A 22,129-nucleotide genomic window follows, 5' to 3' on the forward strand; every position below is an offset into this window, starting at 1 on the left:
ACTGCTGCTCCCAGTATCATTTCCTCAGTTACTGTCTAATACAGTTGTAATAATCCATCTTCCGTTCCAGTACTTTCACCTGAAGTGTAGATTTATCCTTATCCATCACTACATTAAAATTTACGGAATTATTATAATCGCTGTTCCAAAAATGCACCCCAATTGAAACGTCGAATTGGGGTGCATTTTTGGCAGGGCAGTGAATCCTGGGTTTTCGCCATCTGCATTGCCAGTTGCACTTTGCTTTGACTTGAATATGTGATCATTTCAACCATATTGCGATCTTTTCCTTCTTATTCTCACAACGAGAAGGATGCTCAGTGAACTGAACGGAACGTGACCCGAAATGAATTTTGATTTGTTACCTAAGTCATAGCATTTGAAAAGACTCTTTGGATGGAATTATCTTGATGTCAATTTTTGTCGGAAACAACCTGACGTTAGTATTTTGATGCATAATATCATTGGTATTCTGCAGAATAATCCAGCAGAGGGCGTTTAAATCATTGACTGAAATCAGAAGCCACGTGATTTCTGCTGAGTAAGGTCACTAGACGGTGTCTCCTTATGGCTGTTTTGGGGAAAATGATCTTCTCAGAACACGGGCGCTTCCTTCGCCTGTGTTTTTCTTCTTTCACTCCCAATAATTGCAAAAGGTTAGAGCATTCGGATTGATCGCTGTGGTAACGTCAGATCCGAGCCTGATTGTTCGATTAAATTAAATAACACAGCAGATCTGTTCAACGCAGAGTGAGTTTGAACACAGTTACAGCTATCAACGAGGGAAAATATCGACAAGACTAGCAGTTGGACATGCCGCTGCTGAGAGAAACTCGCACTGACCACTCAAATCATCCAGTTGAGCCTTCCGACCTCTGTTAACTTTGAATTTCACCTTTTTTTTCTCTGTCTTCTTGTTCATTTGGGTGAGTTCGCTCTCTAGCGAGCCCCGTGGAATCTCGCATGGTGGGTTTTTGTTCGAGTTCGGTGAGATTCTGCAGCAGTGTGGGGTTCATGGCGCATAGGTACACAGCGGAGTCGGAGAGCACGGCTTTGCGAATCGTCAGCTCGGTATATTTTGTTGTTCTGTCGAAGGTAGAAGAAAATCGGTCGGTTAGTTCGCTACTTCTGTCCAGTGTTCCTGCGATAATCCGAAGCAGGTACTGCGGAGGCTGCCTGGGGCGCTGTCTGTACCAGAAAATATTTGGGAGTGCATTGTTTGTTTGCAAGGTGCAGTTCAGGGTGACATTACTTTCCTCATCGGAAGTCATTTCACCGACCAACTGTTCTACTGTGTCTTGAATACTCCAGTCTAAAAGGAAAAGAAACAGATCAGTCACAATCATTGCCTCGAACATCGCGATTTCTTCAATAAAAATGACGTGGTTACAGAGATCAATGGACGTCTGGACTATTTCTGGGAAGAAACTTCTTACCGGGAAGTGACAGAATAATGAGGAGAGGCGCGAGGACGTTCTTCATGATTCTCCCTGCGTCTGTACTTCTGCGGCGACAGAGGAGAGTCGTCCTCTGGGAACAGAAGTACAAATACCTAGGTTTCACTACCCTGCTGAGCCAACCAATCACAAGCGGCAGCTTACGGTATCAACTCTCTGAAGACATAGGGCAGAAAAAGCGCTGAGACCGACAGAAAGATAAGAACTGTGGGCGGGGTGACAGAAAGAGTGAAAACAGCGCGTCGGAGACCGTGTGTGTCGAAGTGAATTGCGCTGCGCTGCTCAGAAATGAGGGGTGGGGCACCTGGAGGTTGTTGAGGACAAGACTACCTCACTGAGCCAGCGACTACCAGCTGAAGGAGAGGCAGAGAAACGGAGAGACGGCGCAGCAACGGCATTAATAACAGTCTTTCCTCCTCTCGGAAGTGGATTTCTCGCAGAGAATAGGAACGCTAGATTTGATATAGAAAAGTAGAAACCAGCAAACCACCTCCGGCGCACGATAGTTCGCCGTCTATCCTTGAAGTCCATAAATCTAGATCTTTCTCCGAATAACTTAGCATTTAATTAGGCAGATGAACGTGTTGACTTCGTGTGTGGGCATTGTTGGGACGTGAAGGCGGCCCTGAGCTGCATGCAACATTGCCGGGAATGAAAGCAGATCTTCTCCACCAGGTGGCAGCAAAGCCCTTGTAATTGCTACACGAACAATTTTAACTCTTTTTTTTCCGCAGAAGTTGCCAGACCCAGCATTTCTGTGTTTATACCTTTCTCAAGTAAACCGGAAAGTAAGGTCTTTCTCCTCGGAACTGGTGACGAAGCGGACACTCTGTTCAGCTGAAAATCAAGTGGCTTTACTCTGATCAACGAGGGGTAAATTTGCTCGGACTGAAGCTCCTCTCGTCAAATGGATGTGTCGGTCTGGATATCAAAACGGCTCTCAGCTCTTTGAGAATTACGCTCAGTGTTTTTTTTTTGAGACGTTCGATATTATTCAGCGAAATCGCCACCTCAAGTCTGTGCAATCATAACACGCCCCGATCTGGGTTAGAGACCCAGAACTAACCACGTAAATCCAGAACGACAGCTTCTTGACAATTGGTGTGCTGCAGGAATTGACGTTGTACCATCCCACTGGACGTTTTCCTCTCCTTTTGATTCATGACCCGCAGGACGCTGAGACACAAGAAAGGTCTTGCTTTTGGGAACAGTAAAATGCGACACTATGCACTCGCTGCGCTGTGCGTCACATTCATTATCGGTGAGAAGGCAAGTGTTTTTAAATGATCACAAAAGTGTCAGTGAACAGCGACCATCCCAGATCCCCAGTAACGGAGATTCAGAGGGAAAATGCAAAACAACTCTTTTTCACTGAATCCGTGAGACTCTAGCCATGAGGAAAGATCCAAAGGGATGATACATTTTCTCAAAAGAGGGTTGACAGTCGGAACCACCCATATTGTAAGGTTTCCGACAGAATAAACTTGGAGAGAACGCTACGCTACCCCATCTGATGCTGAATTTTACATTCTCATTATATTCCAATGAAACCATTCACCTGAATTTGTAATTGAATTTTTCAGCGACCGCTGATCTGATATTCCTCATCTGATGCGGACAAAACATGACGTGAGAGATAGACGGGACAGGAATGAGGGCCAAACCAATCGGCTGTCGTGAAGAAGGATTGTGGTAAGTTGTGTGGGATACAAAGAGATGCTATTCCATTCTCTGTGTTGAAGTCTGTTCACATTTATCTGATCGATGCGGTGCATCATCCCACCATTATATTGCAATTTTCAAGTTGAGAGTATTTACTCTTTTCCCGTGTTGCAGGTCTGAAAGGCGCAGAAGCCATAACTCAACGGGTGTCGGCGCTCATACGGACTGAGGGGGAACGTGTCGCTTTAACCTGAACCTGCAGCGGTGAATATCTTTATTTATTCTGGTATCGCCATTATCCAAGCGGCCAGCCCGAAATTTACGGCTTTATGGAAGTGACTGAACAGAATTAAGGGCAGGTCTGATCTTCAGACAGATTACGCGCAAAGCCGGTTTGTTAATACAGTTCAGGGGTCCCAGAGGGAGATTCCATTGACCATTCCTGCGCTGCGGCTCTCTGACACGGCGATGTGCGGAGTCTCACAGTGATGGGAACGAGCTAAATCCTCACACAAACACTGACACTCGTTGTTGCTGCACTGTTGTTGGTTTTTGAGGGCTGTTTCTGATAACGACTCAGGCACTGGTACGAGACCACAATCACTGAGCGTTGTTGGACCTACTCTTCTGGAGCAGTGAGTGGGTTTAATGCAGCAGGACTTGTGTCCTATCAAGTGTGTTAATATACACGTATAATAATGATCAACAGTTAATAATAAATTAATGATTATTGTAATATAAAATTGTTTTGGGTTCGTTAAGCTTTCTTGTTTCATTTTGTTACGAACCAGCAACAAAAGAAACACACTGAGTCATGAGTCAGTGTTAAAAAACTATTTTATTAAACACAACTTATGATAATAAGAAAAATAAAAGTAAAAATGTTAGTATGTTAGCAGTAAAAATGTTAAACCTTGAACATTAACCCCAAAAACTAAACTCTTCGTGTATGTGTGGCAAAGTCCCAAACTCCCAAGTCCAGTAATGGTTCTTAAAGTTTAGTTAAGCAAGCCATAAGGTGAAACGTGAGCAAAGGCTTCTTCAACAACCACAGTTGTCTGAAGATAAGATGTAGGTGTAGAGAACATAGAGATAGTGATTACAAAATCCAGATGTTCCACGATGGAACCCAAACGACACCTCAGTGTTTAATCGGTAGTAGCTTCCTCACCCCGAAAAACATCTGAATCGTGGCCGTCCAGACAAATACCTGTTTCCTCTACAGGTCAGCAACAAAGTGAACTCCACCGGATTACTTCCAATTTCCATACGTGGATTGCAGTTCAGACACAGTTATTGTTTCTCATCCATCGATAGAGTAACTAGCAGGCTGGTGTCTCTCTCCCTTTATTCTCTCTCTCTCTCCCTCTTCGACTTCGACTGACTTCTTCAACAACGTCATTACGTCCTTTATCTTCTGTTTGACGTAAGCACGCCACACACACGCGCACACACACACACACACACACACACACACACACAACTACTTCTACTACTACTACTACTACTACTACTACTACTACTACTACTACTAACTCTATATTAAAGGGACATTCACCGAGTCCGTAACAGTATTGCCCAGGCATATGATATAAACAATATCGCACTTTCTGTCGTGGGATCGAATGCAGTTAAAACCGCATTGTCTTGAACGCAACAGTCCTCACCGTAATATGAAAGAAGATTCGGGCTACTCCCATGGGAATTGTATGATTCCAGCGGTTTCCTGTAGCAATTTCGTGACCAGTGTAAAGTGATGAACGTATGCACCTGGAGGAAGTTGGACGAGGAAAGTAAGAGAAGAAACTGGGCCCTGTTTCATAGCCGCTGCTCCAAGCAGAGAGAGTTTGGCCTTGGTTTGGTCGGGAGTACTGTTATTTTAGCAATGACTGCAGCAAATTTAAACAGGAGCAGAATAGTATGATTGCACTTGCTGTAAGATGAACAAATTCAATTTGCAAATGCTGAAAATCTTCAATAAAACGGAAAGTGAAAGAAATATTCACAATATCGAAAAACATCTGAAGAGAGTGAAAGAGCGTTAATGCTTCAGGTCATTTATCTTTCTTTCAATCAAGGAATTCGCCTGATGGAACAAATATTAGTGCGACATGTACAGTGACTGAACGGAGTGCAACAGTTACGAGCAAAATATATGCAAGTGTCAAAACGTTGTGGAATATCAAAGGATAGGAAGCCTAATGTCAATTTTTTTTCAAAATTATTAGTTTTGAAATTCATTATTATTATTCAATTAAATTATCATTTTAACGTTAAATCAATTAAAAGCATTCATTTAATTTTAATAATGTATAAATAAATAAATAAAAGTGGTCAAGTTAAAAAAACACATGTTAAATTATAAATAAAAACAAACACAAATCAACCTAAAGTCTGGATATGAAGCCGTCTGCCAGGTCGTTGACAACTGCTCTCAGTACTCTTTTTGAGGTGTTCTTTTTTTAATCAGTGAATTTACCGTCTGAATTCCATGAAATCATAACATGCCTCTATCTGGGGTTGGGACCCAGGGGATTTGGGGCCAAGCTTGTCACTGATAACCCATGCGAATAAAATGCTGCATTTCTCTTCGGGGAGATTACAAACTTTGAGTTGAAGAACAAACACATGAGCAGTTAAGAACATCTGAAACAGATGCAGGTCTTGGTCTTCTCCCTCCATGACCGTCTTGAATATCCCCAAAGACTGATCATCCATCGCCCCATTTGGCGATGATTCACAAAAAGTGGTCATCCTCTGGAGGAAGGATTATCTTCCCATTTTATTCCGGAATGGCCGATACTTTACTTTCAAACTGTGACTCCTGGTTCGTGACACCCTGGTGCGGCGGACATCAACTCAACTTCAACACGACTAGTCCCTGCAGGAATTTTACGTTCTAATGTCATCGTCCCGCATTCTTTCAAGGGGTGCTGGTCTATTCTCCCTATTTTTCCATTAAAAGACAAACTAATCATCCAGGAAACAAGCTGGTGAACCCTTCTGAAACAGGGTAACCAGGCTTGCACTTAAGTAGTCCTGAGGTGATGCCGTCAAGTTTCTGTTGAACACTACCTGCTCACCAAATTTTCATGTCATAAAGAACAACACGACGTTTGCCTGATGACTTTACCCCCATTGGTTGGTTCTGCCATTTCATAAACTCCCATTCTGTTGGTGGGTTTTGGTGGTTCCGGTTGTGCGAGAGCGTTGCCTTTTCCTGAGGGCCTGAACATGGATAGCAGAGCCAGATTAACGGCTCCCGTTTATCGTTCGCCGGCAAACTCCCGCTATTCATGAGACATTGAAACAGTATTTTCAATTCGTGGACTTGAATCATTGGATCATACTTCATAGGTCCGGCATCTGCAGTTTTCGCTTTCAGGTTTAATTTCTATCGCTCTCCTTGTCAAAAGAGAAAATCTCCGGTAATGCCCCCATTGCTACGTCGTGCGCGTTTGAACAAGGAGGTGTGAGCTGATTGGCTGTGTGCCGGAATACTCAGAAGGCAGATAAAAAAAAATGGGGCTGAGACTTGATTGGATGAATTTGGGAAGAAAGGACCAGTCATCTGATTAGTTGTCACCTGCTCACTCTTCAAGGATATAGCAAACAGGAGAGAGGCTTTTCGTCAGTCAATATCGGGCCGCAATCGATTTCGTTCCCCAAAGAATTCTGCTGAAACCCGCCATCAAATTAATTGAAACATGTTCGCTTTTTATTTACTGCTTTCAACGGTAGCTTTCTTAACTGGTGAGTTCACCTGTTGCACTGCGGTTCAGAAACATATCATGCGTTATATTTAAGCAGTTGTGTCACCAATCCGCGGAATAACAATGGGCGAGGGGCAGATTATGGTGTACAGAAAATGTGAAGTGACATCATATGATTTCTTCTTCTCGCTTCGGGCTCTTGCAGGACAATGTCGGGGAGACTCTGTTACGCAGATACCGGCTGCAACCACAGTGAGCGAACGGGACGAAATCCAGTTGCACTGTGATTTTACAGCGACTGGCAGCAGCAATCCGGAACTATTCTGGTACCGTCAATATCTCAGCGGTGCCCTGGATCTTCTGTTCTATAAAAGCCGGTTCAGCGAGAAGAAGGGGAGCAATGCAGGGGGCAGATTCTCAGTCGCCCTCGATATTTCGAAGGGAACCTTCCTGCTGAATGTGTCCGAAACCCAGCTGGGAGACTCGGCTATGTATTTCTGCGCCCTGAGACCCACAGAGACACGGAGTGTGGCTCAGCTTGCACAAAAACTCTCAGCGCGGTCGGACGCGGCTGCAACTGTAAACAGCAGGTGTTTGGGCGCGGCCGGGCGGGTTTCCTCTTCGTGTGCGGCTGCGTCGCGCATTAACACAGTGGTGTGCCGCGCACTCGGGAGTCTCGAAAATAAACTTTCAGAGTCTCTCCGCAGTTCAGAACTCTAATTTAAAGCTTTCGATATTTTCTCTCGCAGCCATTGGTCGCCTTGATACCTACTGCAGGTCCTACACGGCTTTCTTAATGTTTAAGTGCATGGAATAAATATTGGATGTGCCATAGGTGTAGTTTCTCCGCTCCAGGCGGTTATGACAGACGGCGACTGCAGTACTCGGTCCGAGGGCCATGGAGCTGAGAAAGTAAAATATATGAAGTGTAATTGGACCAATGGGAATAAGTCAAATGATCGCAAATTATTGAGCAAAATTTCCCGCACTTACATAACAACAGCGTTACGCAGAGTGGGAATAGATTCAGCTGCACCGATCAAAACATCCTGGGAAATATTGTGTTCGCGAGCATCATAAGTAACTTACTGAGTCAATGCATTGGAGAACCAGTGAGTGAAAGGCAACCGAGATCGTGAGTCAGCGAACACAGCAATGAATCGGAAAGAATAGACGGAACCATCAACCGTGTGCGGGGCTGGGCTAGCGCAGAGTGAAAAGTTGGATTGGAGGCAATGGGAATTGGGTAGGTCTTTACCTGGAGCTGCGGGAAAGGAAAATGGCTGAGACTTGATAAAGGATTTTGACTGAAGAGAAATTGCTACAGTTCATTGTGTAATACACCGGGTTCGAAGTGGAAGGACGAGGAAGCTCACAAAATAAATGTCTTTATGCGCCTTCTCATTGAGCGGCATCTGCTGTCTGACACATGGACCGCGACGTCCTTCCTTCTCCATATATGAGACTTCCATTTTGAAAGTTAGCTTATCGTCACAGTATGATTACAGAATTGTGCTTCAATCGCTACATAATAAAACATCCAAAAATACGTCGCCGATTTTAAACCTATTTGAAATAAATTTCGTCTCTGCTGTTTACTTTGTCAGGCATTGATGTCCTTCGTCCTCTGGATCCCGCCCTTAGGTCCGTAGAGATTCACAGTAACCAATCTCATTGGCATTAACAATCCCTTTGAAATTGCCCATAATCTTTGCCGCAGAGGTCCTAAAAGCACTTCTACCGGATTCTTCACACAGAGGAAACCCCTCCCAACTGTCACCGTTCTGAGAAGCCGCCCAGCGTATCCCTAATAACTTGGGTCATTTGAATTAAAACCTCTCTGTGAACTTGATCACAACAACCAAAGTGGTGTCCAACCAGTAACTTATAAAATATCAACTTCACTTCCCAGGTCAAACAAACGAAAGGAATTAGCGTACGGAATTAGCGACAGGGTCGACTTCTCAGAGAACGTTTCCTACGATGGCAACAATTTCAAAGGCGTTTTCCATACTAGGCCACTAGAGGGCTTCGAAATCATTGACTGAAGTTCGAAAACCACGTGGAAAAATGCATCATCTAATTCTGATCCCTGCCAAGTTATTCCATCGGTATATCCTTTAAAATCCCATCTGATCGTTGACAGCCGGGTAAAATAGCCTAGGTTTCTGTAATCTCGCTTTTCACATTTCCACTCAAACTTGACTTGCCGGCGCTGGGAGGCTCGTTCAGTCTTTTACAAGCGGTGCAAGGTAATTCATTCTTCCTGCAGCCCCTGCGTATTTATTTTCGTCTGGAACACTGAGAATAGGAATTCCTGCAACATCCCAAAGGATTTTCGGAGAAATTAGCTTGGTAGTCTGAACTGATCCACCTTTATATCCCAGTTTTGGTGAGAAGATACCAGCATCTAGCTGATACCATCCACATTGTCATTTCGTGGTGGAAGCGACCATATTACAGTCGATTGTGTAGATAAGACGTACAGTAAACTCTTTAGTCCCAGAAGTACTTTATTTTGCGATTCAATGCAGATGATGTACGAACAGATTGTGACCGGAATTCGTTATTTGAGTAAAATGTTGTGAATTACTTCCATATTCTTATCTGCAACTTCGAAAGAGGGCATTGAATTTGCTTGATAGAAAGGACAAAATAATAACAAGAAGAATACGTTCTGCCATTCACATTCTTATCACCAGAAAATCAGAGAGTTCACGCATGAACGAAAAAATATCAATTTAACTTTCGTGCTCATCGATTGAGTGGCTGCTTGGTTTCACTGGCGACTGAAATTTGATGAAATAAAATCTCTAACTTGATTTTATCGTGTCATTTTAAAGCTTCCTCATTGGGGAAGCTGGTTACCATTGTTACAAGTTCACCAATGCGCCCTTTTCCATTTCAGGTGTGAACGTCAAGTCTTGGCCACTTCTCGCTCGCATGGAATGACGCGTCTGCTGCTGGGAAATCTTGTTCAGGCAGGCAGGCGAACTCAGTCGGCATTTTAAATGCTTTCCATGTTACAATCAGCACCAGCGAAAGGAGTGTGGTAACCTGCATGTAAAACTGGTCCAAAGTACGTCAGGTCAGGGCACCCGCACTTGTGTGTCAACCAATGTGTGTGTGTGTGTGGGGTGTGTGTGTGTAATGTGTGTGGTGTGTGTGTAGTGTGTGTGTGTGTCATGTGGTGTGTGTGTTGTGTGTGTGTGTGTGGTGTACGTAAGCGGGAGAGAAATTCTGCATGTGTGTGTGAGAGAGAGAGAGTTTGTCGACAGCTGACTCGTATACTAGGTGGTGTTGTTCACTCAGGCTGACTGACGTACGTTTAATTTTCCAACGTGAGCACGGAACACGTGAAAATTCGGTAATATTTTGGACCCTGCTGCCATCCAACCGGCGATGTTCTGAGATAAAGGTCTTTTAATTTGACAAGCGTTATGGCTTGGGGGCTGCATCACCGGGCAGCGGCATGGTCAAGTTTACTCTGCCCAGTTCATCACACATAGTTTCTCGTGCCATCCAGTGGTGATGAGAACCTGTGGTGCAGGATGGGTTTAAGGACCCTGAGTATACAATTGACACTGCACAGCTCAGTCAACGGGTGAGGTCAATGCTCAATTGAAATGCATTAGAAGAAGTAATCCTGAACACGGAGACGCTGGTACGAATGCGTACAGGACACATACAGTGTGGCTCAGGGACGTTTCATGCAGCAGATTTTTCTCCAGAGGTGTGAGGTGTGAAGAATACTGTGTCCCGCAGACCAAGCTCATCTCCAGGAGACTGCTTCAAGTTTCACTCTCGTCCGCTCAACACAAATCCCCCATGAAGCAGAAATTTCCCACATCCGGTGCCAGCTGTGAACAAAATCTGCTTCCAACCATTATAACAAATGGTCCTCTCAAGGAGAGGCGGCTCACCACCCACCTGCCGTTCCCCCTTTAGGTCTATTTGGTTGTTAGTCCAGCGGAGCAGTCACAGAGTGCTTCGGTGGATACCCAGAGTATATCCACTGCATATTATGTAAATCCATCTGGATCGCTAATCCCTTCAGGAGAATATACCCGCACCAGATCTGGCCTGTATGTTTTACCAGACCCATTACTGTGGGGAATTTTAGGAGCCTCCTCAGCTGAGGGATGGAAATAGATGTCAACGTTGTCAGTGACGTAACACTCTGCAAATACACCTGAAACGAACAAGCTGAAACTAAGTGCAGTTGTAAAACAGTCCACGTCCCGTGGGAATTATATCGCCGACTGATGTGCTGTTATACCGCAAGACTGCACCTGTGGAAACAACAGCTCGGCTGGACGGATTTAGATGACCTGAACAAAGGCATGCCCTGCGCTGACAATGAACAACACATTATATTTTGCAATGATTCTTAGAGCGACCGGCCACACAGTGCAGGGCCCAGAGAAAATAAATCCAAGGCCTACTCTGAGGAAGGAATAACACAGGCAGGCTTCAGTGGGACACAAACAGAGGCCGGTCCCTTGTCGTATAGCTGCTGCAGTGTTCAGCCTGTATGGTCAGACACTGGGCCCTGTGACGTATCAACAAAGAAAGGGTATAGTCTAACGATAATGGAGAGAAAGCCTGTTTTTACGTAAATTCTATTACAATGATACCCGTAAATTGATGGATAGTATTTGTAAATACCTTATTCCCATCTTCAGGCTGCGTTTCTGGTTATATCGGCAAGTACTAAATCAGCCATGTCCTGAGAAACAGGTTTAAGATACCAGGACGAATACTCTTTATCAGAAATGTTCTCGGTCACACACAATGCACCGATGTTTCTTATCCGCTCCACGTTAACGTTATAGGCCGCGGAAGATCACTGAACAGTAGTTTGTTATCACATAGATTGGCCAACAACGTCTCTCCCTTCAGGGTCTACGGAAAGAAAATCTCGCTTGAGATTCACTCTCAAGGTCAGTGACTTTAAATGAAGATAATCAAGGTTATGACCGTATTTACTCTCAACACCATGGTCCCAGACTACCGTCTCGTTCTTTGTCTCATGTAACATCCAGAAACCTGTCGATGTCGACATTCAATGCACTGAGTACTCAGAGGTTTCCAAGTAGAAAGTTCCAAAGTATCAAAACATTTTCCAGTAACTACATCGTTACCCATTTCTGTATGTGAATAGCTTTCGCCTTATTTTGGGACAGTGGAAACAAGTCCCAGGGTCCTCAGCCCGGGTAAATGATCCCATCCTATCTACGATCTGGAATCCTCAGAGAGGTTTTAGTTGTAATGGCGACAGCCCTCATTTTCCCCCATTTTTAAAATACACAACCGCTCCTCATTTGACAGAACTGCTGAACCAGCAGCCAGTTTGTTGTGTCTTCACACTCTTTGTTGCACGCATGTGTTGCATGTGAGGGAGGCAAAATTAAATCCACGACCTCCTCTGTAGAATTGACACAGTCGAATGGGTCTCTGTGATGTATTAGTATTGGAACTGCTAAGTCGCATATTGAGGTTATGAAAAATGGAGCACGTTCAGTTGGAGAAAATTTTCCGTTTCTTTGTTGGTATATAGCAAGTGGCCCTGTTCCCCTTATATCATTAGGCGCTGTCTCTACACATTCGCTTCCGTGTCCAATCTCAGTTTATATGTTCTCTGCTCCTGTCCATACCAATGCAGCCCATCAGACTGTATGTGGTATGTTGTACACTGTCTTTGTATTACAGAAGGACCAGTGTGTATTTGCTCTGCACAATGTGTCCTGTGCTCTGTATATTGTACTGAATTATGTCAGTGTTTTTAATACACGATCGTTTTCAGTTCATATTATTACATTGGGCTGTGACTCTCAATATATTGCCATTATCTCAATCTCCATTTGTTCTTCTGTTTTGTTCGTCTGGGTGCTGAACCTGTGACTATCACAGCGTATTCATTCTTTATTTGTTACGTCATATTTTTCCACTCATATTGCCCAATCCCCACAATTACTTACATCACATTGGACTTAGTCTGAAGCTGCATTCCACTTGACCTTTCATCTCCCTATATTTCATAAGACACTCTGTCTGTTAGGCCCCATCTTATCCTTTTCTCTGTCAATATTCTACAACGTTCTGCCCGAATTTATATCTTTGCAGTGATTCGTTTTATACTGTCCTGGACCCTGTCTCCGTCTAAATGTTACAAGAACACCAACCAATGTCATTGGCTGTTGATAAAGCCTCTGTGCATATAATTCGGAAGGACGTACCTTGATATATAAAAAAGACCCGGAACAACACACACACACACACACACACACACACACACACACACACACACACACACACACACAAATGTGTGTACATACATGCGTACATGTTTTGTAACATTGTCTTCACATACTTATAATATTGGGTAATTTTCTGTCTCTTTTTCACACGGACCCACAATATTTTATATCAGATTGGTCCAGGACTGTGCAATATTTCACCACTTCTTGTCCAGACCTGTCCACATTTGATTCGCATTAGGCATGATTTTGGTTCTCTCACAGTGAACCCGATCGTTGTATTTGTTGTTCCGTACTCTTTCTCCCTTTCCTAAACATGAGGCCTTTAAGTATTCCATGATCTGTGAGGCCAGTCTTTCATTTTTTTGTGTGTGTAGGGAAATCTCTGAAACATCTATTGTCCATCCTTCATTTCCACTCAGCCGACAGTGGTGAGCTGCCCCTTTTAACGGTTGCAGTCCTTCTGGCGAGAGTCCTCTGTTGTTGTGGAGGCAGTTCCAGAATTCATATGCAGTGACCATGATGGACTGGCGATATATTTCCAAGTCAAACTGGGTGTGGAAGTTGGCAGGTAACATATGGATGGTGATGTTCACATGCACCTCCTGCCACATCTAACTGTGGAGAATGGGTTTGGGAGTACAGCCACGCATAGTCATGGATCCCATCTGTGAATCACAAAAAGGCCGATTCCAGTTATTATATATTGGGCCTTGCCTCTGCATGCATCAAAGTTCCTCTGTCTCCGATTATATCTCACGCGGACCTGTGGCTCTCGATATCATGGAAAGCCTTTTCACTCTGTATATTTTACTGCACATTCCCTCTGTCTGTGTTAGTCAAATTCATCCAGCTGTTTCTTTCACGTTGGGTCTTGTATCTGCAAATATTTCACCACCCTCTCTCCACGATTTTATTACACCCAGACATGTGCTGATTAATATAAAAGGAGGCCATGATTTTGTCCATCTCACATTGGACCACTTCTCTCGATACATATAATAAGTCTCTGTCCCAGTTTCTATCTCAAACGGCCTCGCTTCTCCTTGTATTAAACCGCATACGCCCTATACCGACACCATACAAAGTCAAGGACCAGATTATTTCACTTCAATGTTTGTCAAGCTGCACAAGATTTTTTGGCACTCAGCACATGTCCTTCCGTTTCCTGTGTTTCTCTGGCATAGACGAGTCTTTTACATCTTAGACGTCATATTCGTCATGATCAGCGGACACATGATTTATGAGTATGCCTCCGTTTAAGTCACAGACGGCCCAGTGTGTGCTTCTACCAGACCAGGCCTAGTTTCTTTATGCATGGTCCAGACACCTTTTTTATCAGATGATCCCTTGCCCCTGTAAATATTGTCTCTGATTGCAGAGAATAATATTGTATTCATATATCGCCCTTAATATGCCAGACCCAGTCGCTGTTAATATAACTACATGTCCCTGAACTCTTTACACATCTGAGGGCCCCGTCAGGATATGACCTGGGCCCTCTCTGTCTGACAGCATAACACAAAGTCCTGAAGATGTTTATACCTACTTGGCATTCTCTCTGTCCAGCGAGATCCAGTCCCTGTCTGAATCACTCAGTCCCTGGCCCTGGTTATTTCACCTTAAACCCAGCTCTGCATATACCAGAGAGTCCGCTCCCTATGTTCACATTATCTGTCCGTAACTCTCTCTCTCTTTCCCTTGCCTCCCCTCTCTCTCTTTCACGGTCTGTCTCACTGTCTCTCTCCCTTTCTCCATCCGTTTCTCTCTCTCTCTCTCTCTCTGCAATATTTCCTCTCACAATAAGGAAGTTATACATCTCTCTTCGTGGTCTATAGCGCTGTGTTTGTGTAAACCACCATGCTGAGGTTTTTGAACCACTCTCTCCCTGTTCTGTAACACTGTGCTGTTCGTGAACTCAGAGCACAGTGATACACAGCCGAGTCCCCGAACTGCACTTTGGAGATCGTTAACTGGCTGATTTTCTTGCTAGGATCCAGAGAACCAGAAATTCGCCCTCCGGAAACCTCTCCCTTATCCTGCTGTCCTGTGGTGTGTCTCTGGAGCAGGAATTCCGGAGTCTGTTCTGGTAACTGCCGGTACCAGTGTACGGTGTAAGGACAGAAACCAGAATATTCGCAGCTTAAATTAACGGTGTCACCAGCAGCAGAAATTTGAAGAGGCGGATTCTTGAACATCAGAGAAAGGGAATCTGTAGGAATTAAAATTGGAGATTCGGATGGCTTTATTTTTATCTAGAGGCTGATATTTAACAACATATGTGGATCTCGGTTTCTCGTCAGTTGGCATTACTGGAAACCGGTGTCAATTTTACTCGTTAACGTTGGTAAAATGAACCAAATGGTGAGTTGATATCCAGCGACTTGTTGCAATCAAATCATCGCTGACTTCAGGTCTGGAGGGTAAACAAAGTACTTCAGATTCTGGAATGTAGATGAAAAGTAATATGATGCTGGAGGAACTCAGTAGGCCAGACAGCATCCGTGGAAAAAAGCAGGCAGTCAACGTTTCGGGTCAGAACACTTGTTCAGGTCTGGAGGGGGCGGATGGTGCCGTACAGATCCTACTGCAATTCCAATTGTGCCATTGGGTAAATTTGGAATCCACTAGGTGAAGCTATGGATTTATGAATAATTATGGAGTACTTAACGAGTCGGAATGTGGGCAATGTGTCGGATTCTCTCTCCATACTATAATATTCCATGTTTACCCTTGATTCTTGTCACTAAGTTTCCTGTTACTAAGGCAATGACAAACGCGAGGAAAATCTTATCTTTTCAACTATTCGCCACTTAAATTATGCAAACATGTTCAGTTATTTACTCCCGCAGCACGTTACAACACAGTCGGCAGCAATGTACCAGAGAAAGAAGCAACTCCTACAGCCAACCACCATCTCCAATCAGCCTGCTCCAGGGCTGTTCGATACGGTCTCTTCCCGGAGACACACTTAGACGGGACTCACTTTGTGTACCCCATCTCTGGGCCATTTTGCAAAAACACATATATAAAATAGCGAAACTAGAACACATAACATCGAAGAATAGAGCACAGTTTGGGCCTTTCTGCCCACGATGTTGTGCCGACCTATATAAACACATATTCTATGATCAATCTAATCCTTCCATCCTACACAACCCATAACCCTCTGTTTTTCTTACATCTCTGTGCCCATCTAAGAGTCGCTTAAATTTCGCTATTGCATCAGCCTCTAACACCAGGCCCGGCAGAGCGTTTCAGGCACCAACCACTGTCTGTGTATAAAACATGCCTCTGACATCTCCATTTAGCTTTTCTCCTCTGACCTTAAACTGATGTCTTCTGGTATTGGCCATTGCCGCCCTGGGAGAAACCTGAGGGTTGTCCACTCTATGCCCCTAATAATCTTATACACGTCTATCGTCGCTTCTCAGACTGTTACTCCAAAGGGAAAAGCCCTAGATCGCTCAATCTTTCTTCAAAATTCATGTTCTGTAACCCAGGCAGCATCCTTGTAAATCTCCTCTGCACCCTCTCGAATGCTTCCACATCATTCCTTTAGTTTGGTGACCAGAACTGAACACAATACTCAGTGGGGCCCTCCAGAGTTTTACAGAGCTGCAACATTACCTCGCGGCTCTTGAGCTCAATCCTCCGACTGATGAAGGGCAACATACCATAAGCCTCCTGAGCAACCCGATTAACTTGCACGGTAACTTTGAGGCATCTATGGACTTGCACCACAATGTCCTTCTATTCCTCCACACTGCTCAGAATCCTGTTATTAACCTTCTACTCCGCCTTCAAGTTCCTTCTTCCAAAGTGTATCACTTCACACTTTTCAGGATTGAACTCTGCCACTTATCCGCTCAACACTGCATCCTGCTTTTTTCCCGTTGTAATTTCCGCCCACCTTCTACAGTATCCACAACACCTCCAACCTTCGTGTCATCTGCAAACTTACTGACAGATCCCTCCACTTGCTCATCCAAGTCATTTACAAAAATCACAACTGTTGCGTCGCCTGTTGAGTTGTCCTGGAATTTAATGTTTTTATTTCTGAATATTCGCGAGGATAGAACGACACAAGTCAGGTTTTGATATAATTACCGGCTGTGACAGTCACCATCGTCCCAGCTCCATATATCTTATGTATGCTCTCCGTGTAGCACAGTGAACCGACTCTCAGTCTCTGCTGTGAGAAAACCACCCTCACCAATTAATCGCAGACGTCACCAGTTATCCCCAAATATTCCAGTGTGTTCAGGGCATCAAACAATATCCCGCGTTCCGCAATCCTAGGCGGTTTTGTTCTGCTACCTGGGAGAAACATAGGTCTCATTAAGTTAACCCAGGGACACGAACCAATGGTCCGTTGAAAAACCTGGAGCCATATGTCAAAGGGAGAAAAGAACTCCAAGCTGTAAATTGTAATGAAAATCAACTGAAAAGCAAACACAAAACAACCTAATGAACAATTGCGATATAATTCAGCTTCCGGATCACGAAAATATATTTTAACTGCACCCAGCTTATTTTTTCTCGGCTCTCTTCCACTGTGATGCCCCAAGATGCACACAGCGTTTCATGTCAGATTCATTACTCCTGGGACTCGGTAGTCGAATGGGCGGGAATTAAGAGCTCAGCGATTGCGGTTCCCGTTTCCAGCTGTTCTAGCAGGAACCCATCCGGAGTTGTATATTGAGCAGAGGGATAAATCATTCCAGGACGCCGTCCATCACATCCAGTTCAAGGAATGACGGCACAATCCGCGCACACTCGGCAGTGAGTAAGCCCAGTGTGTGAACTGCAACAATCCAATCGCGTTGTAACCCAGACTGCGAGGCAGGCGGGGCGAGGCGGGTCGGTGGGCTTTACCGGTAGATAGGCTCCGATCCTTCATCTGTTGCTGGGAAAACCCGCATTGAGGGTTTTTGTACCACTGAAAGCCCAGGCCTAGCGCTGTGTTTTCCACCTGTACTCAGCTTGACAGTAATAGGCGGCGCTGTCTTCAACTCTCAGGTCCCGAATCTCCAAAGTAAATGTCATCTCTGTATTCCTAGACCACACAACAAATCGCCCCGTTCTATAAATCCGCTGCATCTCTGCCCCGGGCTGGGTACGCTTGAAGAACTGTCCAGTCTGAAAACTGTATGTACCAGTTAACCCAGGCTGAAAACGGCAGGTGATGGTGAGAGACTGACATTCCTTCCCGGTCGCAGATGTCGGACTCTGGGTCACCGACTGACTGATGGAGTCTGGAAATTAAACACAGGCATGAGTGACTGGGCTTCAGAGGCGAACCATACAACGGGGCTAAACACCGACAGTGTTTGAAATTCGTAATGCACCAGGACCGTTTTATAAAAAGTCACACAGTGTTGGAGGGTGGGAACGGTACTCACATCTAAAGCAGAGAGAGAGTGAGAGGGTCAAAACCAGTAGCATTCTCATCACTCTGTCTCTGGTGGTTTGTGTGACGGGAGATCGAGCCCACCGTTCTGCTTGAGCCCGCCTTCCCGCCTTTGGAACTAGGCTAGAACACCTCAGTGGATCACTTAGCCTTGCAGAGGATTATATTCCAGCGATTATTAAAAGGTTCCCTCTCCAGAAAAGTGTGTTGTGTGAAGAAAGCAGAATTTTAAAAGATGACCCTTCAATGTGCCGGCTCTGCGTTCTGTCTCTCAGCAAGATGTGAATGCCCCTCCTATATTCCACTGACATCCAATGTGGGGGTAGGGTGGAGTTTTTATTCAGCAGAAGATGACTGTTTCCTTTTGATCTTCAATAATGAGCCGGAAGGGGTAAGTACGAGGATTGTTTGTTTGTTGAAGCGCATTTTGGCCTAAGGCAGCTGGAGCGGCGGGAAATGTCCTGTCCGGGATAGGACAATGCAAGGGCACAGTGGGGCTGAGATCTTGTATGGCTCTGACTGACGTTTTCACTGCGCTGGTCTCAGGGTTGCGGCGAGTTTCAGAGCGAGAAAATCACTTAGGACCGACATGAACGAAGGGGGTACAAGGAAATGATCGGGTTTGAAGGTGCACGTGTCATTTGCTTTTTTTAAAAAAAAAGCTTGGGAATGAACAGCTGGCCAAGGTCATTGGGCTCCACAAACCTGTTGAAATTCCAGTGACATCGGGGAAATCTAGCACCCTTCCCACTCCACTGAATCTACCAGCAACAAATATCTGTCTATCTCAAAATTGCATATCCAATGCCAGAATACGCACAGGCCTCTGGGACAAATACTTGCAAAAATTAGTGTCAATTCGTTCAAAAGAGAAGAACCCTTACCTGGAAACTTCTTCTCACGAAATTATGGCAAAAGAAACTAAGGAAAGAAAGAAATCTTTTCATCTACGCAGCCAGTTACTTCCCAAATGTTGATTTCCAATCAGATATCCGAAAATCATCGAGAGCCGAATTAAATATTTGCAGGAGAGCCCAACTGCATAAGTCTTTGCACGCCTCATGGCCTACGAGATTATTGGCTGGAAAATAAAATGAAATCCTGGAGTTCTGTACTGGGATACGAGTGCGTATTCAACTGTGAAAGGAAAGATCACAAGAAGGACGCAATGAAATTTCCCGCGTTTTCAATCTATCCCAAACCAATGAGTCGCAGGAGCAAAGAAAACACCCGTCTCCAGAGTAATCGTTCTTACTTAGGGCTGCTAAGCCAGGAAGCCGGGCAGTGGCCGTGAAAACAGGACACTGTAGTGAATGGACTCGCGTAAAAGCCGCAAGAGTACTACCCGCTTGCAGATTGTTGCACATTTCTGTTTTGAAGCCGTAGGCTCAAGAGACGATGGTTGAAACTAAATTTAAATGAAAAGCTACATGTTGGAAATCTGAAATGCAAATATGAAAAGCAGCAAACTCACAGCAGATCAGCCAACATCTGAGTAAACAGTGTCGGTGTTACTGGTCTGATAGGTACTGTTTCATTTTTGCAATGTGGTAGAAGAAGTCACATTTTCACCAAGTTATCTTTATGTCCCGTTGACTGCCGCCTGCACAGCGCCCCCACTCAGGGCCTCCGCCTTCAGCTCTGTCCCCTAAATCCCTCAGACGCACCCACACGCCAAAAATGATGAATAACGTCATTCCGATATGCAGTAGCTTCCAAGGTCACAGAAACTTTCGGCGATATTTTCTGAGATTGAGGTTGTTTAATGATTCTGCATTTTTTGTCAAACAATATGCTTATATTCTCTCAGTCGTCAAGTTTTGATAGGATTAAACACTGTTATTTGCTCTGTTGTTGCACAACAGCTCCATTTCGCTGCCATCCTTTCTGCTTGCAGGCAACTGTGCAATGACCAAGAGCAGTTTGGTCACATTCTTCCCTTCGACAACCGCCAGCTCCGCTGGCCGCTGGGCAGCGCTGCGTACATCTCGCATTTTCTCATTGACGACGATCCGCTCAGTTGTTTTTTTTTACTCTTGTGGCCGCCCCGCCCACATATTTTCTGCCCTTTCTCATTGGAGAGTTCTGATCACGAGTTACCGCAAGTGATTGGTTGGCTCAGCAGAGCAGCAGCACATGGCGTCTATATTCCTAGTCCAACAGGGTGTTTCCGAAATGCAGAGCTGGAAATTCAGAGATCATCATGGGGAATCACTTGCTCCAGCTCCTCATCATTACATCACTTCTCGGTAAGGATGTTTTCCTGGTAAAATGACAGACTTCCCTTGATAATGGTCGCCTTGATCTTCGGATAAGAGAATGACAATGAATAGGTTTATCAATATCGTGGTGGTGAATAATCTCTCTTTTTCTCTGTCAGATTATAGCCTACAAGACTCGGTGGAACAATCGGTGGCTGAAATAACTTTAGAACAGGAAAGTAACTTCACACTAAATTGTACCTTGAAAACAGCCGATTCAAATCCGTATGTTTACTGGTACAGACAGCCGCGAGGACAGCCTCCTGCATATCTGCTTCATTTTGTCGGAAAGAAACTGAATAAAAATAGAGACTTCACTGACCGAATTTCGTCTACTTTCGAGAAAGACACGAAAGTCACGGAGCTAACGATCCGCGAGGCCGTGATCTCCGACTCCGCCGTGTACCTCTGTGCTATCAACCCCACAGTGATGCAGAAACCCAGCCGACCCGATCAAAAACCCGACCTTGGAAATCCCGAGATCAGACGCCAGAGGGCGAACACACTCAAGGCAATTGAAGGAAAGGAAGTCCCCGGGTTACGAACGAGTTCCGGTTTTGAGTCTGCTCGGAGGCTGAATTTGTGTGTAAGTCGGAACAGTTGCGTACAGTTCTCATCTGGCGTCATTTAGTCAAATGTTTGTCTTAGTATATAGTATATATTTTATCTAAAACATCATAAATTTAATAATGCAGTAATAATAATAATATTTTTTTTACTCCGTGCTGGATGCAGCGAGTTAAGGTTCAGTGGGTCGCGGGTGATGTTAACCGAACGCGGAGCCGTTATTAGTATTTATTTACTTTATCAAATAAGTTTATGAGAAAGCGGATCGATTGTGGTGTCTGTGTCAGGCGGACCGCTGCACTATGAGGGGACGCGAGAGGCCTCAATGTGCGAATAACTCTCAGCCCGGAGTTACACTCACTGCCAAACCTGAATATTTTGTTTACCATTTCACAATTTCACAGCCCGTTCAACGCTTCCTAAATTCCGTACATTAAAGAAACTGTCACGATAAAATTCCACATCAATGAAATTGATCGATCAGATGTGCATTTCCAGCATTTTATTTCTGAATCAGATGCGGAATGAGGATGCAATTAAATTCACTTCTCCCATCTTTCATCGTCACAATTCAGAAGATGCATGCACATTAAATAAGAAGACGAGTTATTGATCCGCAGAACTACTGTGAGTTATTACTCGGGGCCTCATGGAAGCATCAGATCGGATGGGTTCTCTTTACCGTGAACCTTCTCAAGCGCAGATGAGAAACCAATTCCAGTTTTAAAGGGGACACAACAATGTTTCTTGACCCGCTGAGTTCCCCGGCAGGTTTGTTTTTATTTGCTCCAATTTT

The 22,129-nt window shown here is 44.6% G+C and overlaps 1 protein-coding gene and 1 gene segment (V, D, J or C); both read right to left on the bottom strand.

Moving 5' to 3' along the window:
- Positions 1–878: 878 nt before the first annotated feature.
- LOC127576479 (T cell receptor alpha variable 12-3-like) lies at positions 879–1,495 on the bottom strand. The segment is given in 2 exon segments: positions 879–1,312; positions 1,437–1,495. Coding segments are annotated over 2 exon segments (480 nt in total).
- A 13,429-nt stretch (positions 1,496–14,924) lies between these two features.
- Positions 14,925–20,499, bottom strand: LOC127576480 (immunoglobulin kappa light chain-like). Its single transcript, XM_052026966.1, has 4 exons — positions 20,343–20,499; positions 18,074–18,350; positions 17,203–17,303; positions 14,925–15,304 (listed from the first exon to the last, which is right to left on the bottom strand). The coding sequence occupies exons 1-4, from the start codon at positions 20,497–20,499 to the stop codon at positions 14,925–14,927; spliced, it is 915 nt and encodes a 304-aa protein (XP_051882926.1).
- Between the last annotated feature and the right edge of the window lie 1,630 nt (positions 20,500–22,129).

The sequence above is a fragment of the Pristis pectinata genome, chromosome 12 (genome assembly GCF_009764475.1).
Source record: "Pristis pectinata isolate sPriPec2 chromosome 12, sPriPec2.1.pri, whole genome shotgun sequence".
NCBI classification, from domain to species: Eukaryota; Metazoa; Chordata; class Chondrichthyes; order Rhinopristiformes; family Pristidae; genus Pristis; species Pristis pectinata.

Bases quoted from the DNA above. Each gene is read 5' to 3' on its own strand.
- LOC127576480 (XM_052026966.1), bottom strand. From the start codon at position 20,499: ATGCGAGATGTACGCAGCGCTGCCCAGCGGCCAGCGGAGCTGGCGGTT. The intron at 17,304-18,073 runs GTACAGGTGGAA...TTAATTGGTGAG, and splicing joins GCCTATTACTGTCAAGCTGA to GGTGGTTTTCTCACAGCAGA. The intron at 15,305-17,202 runs GTAATTATATCA...TAATTCCTACAG, and splicing joins GATGGTGACTGTCACAGCCG to ATTCCCTTTCTCTGATGTTC.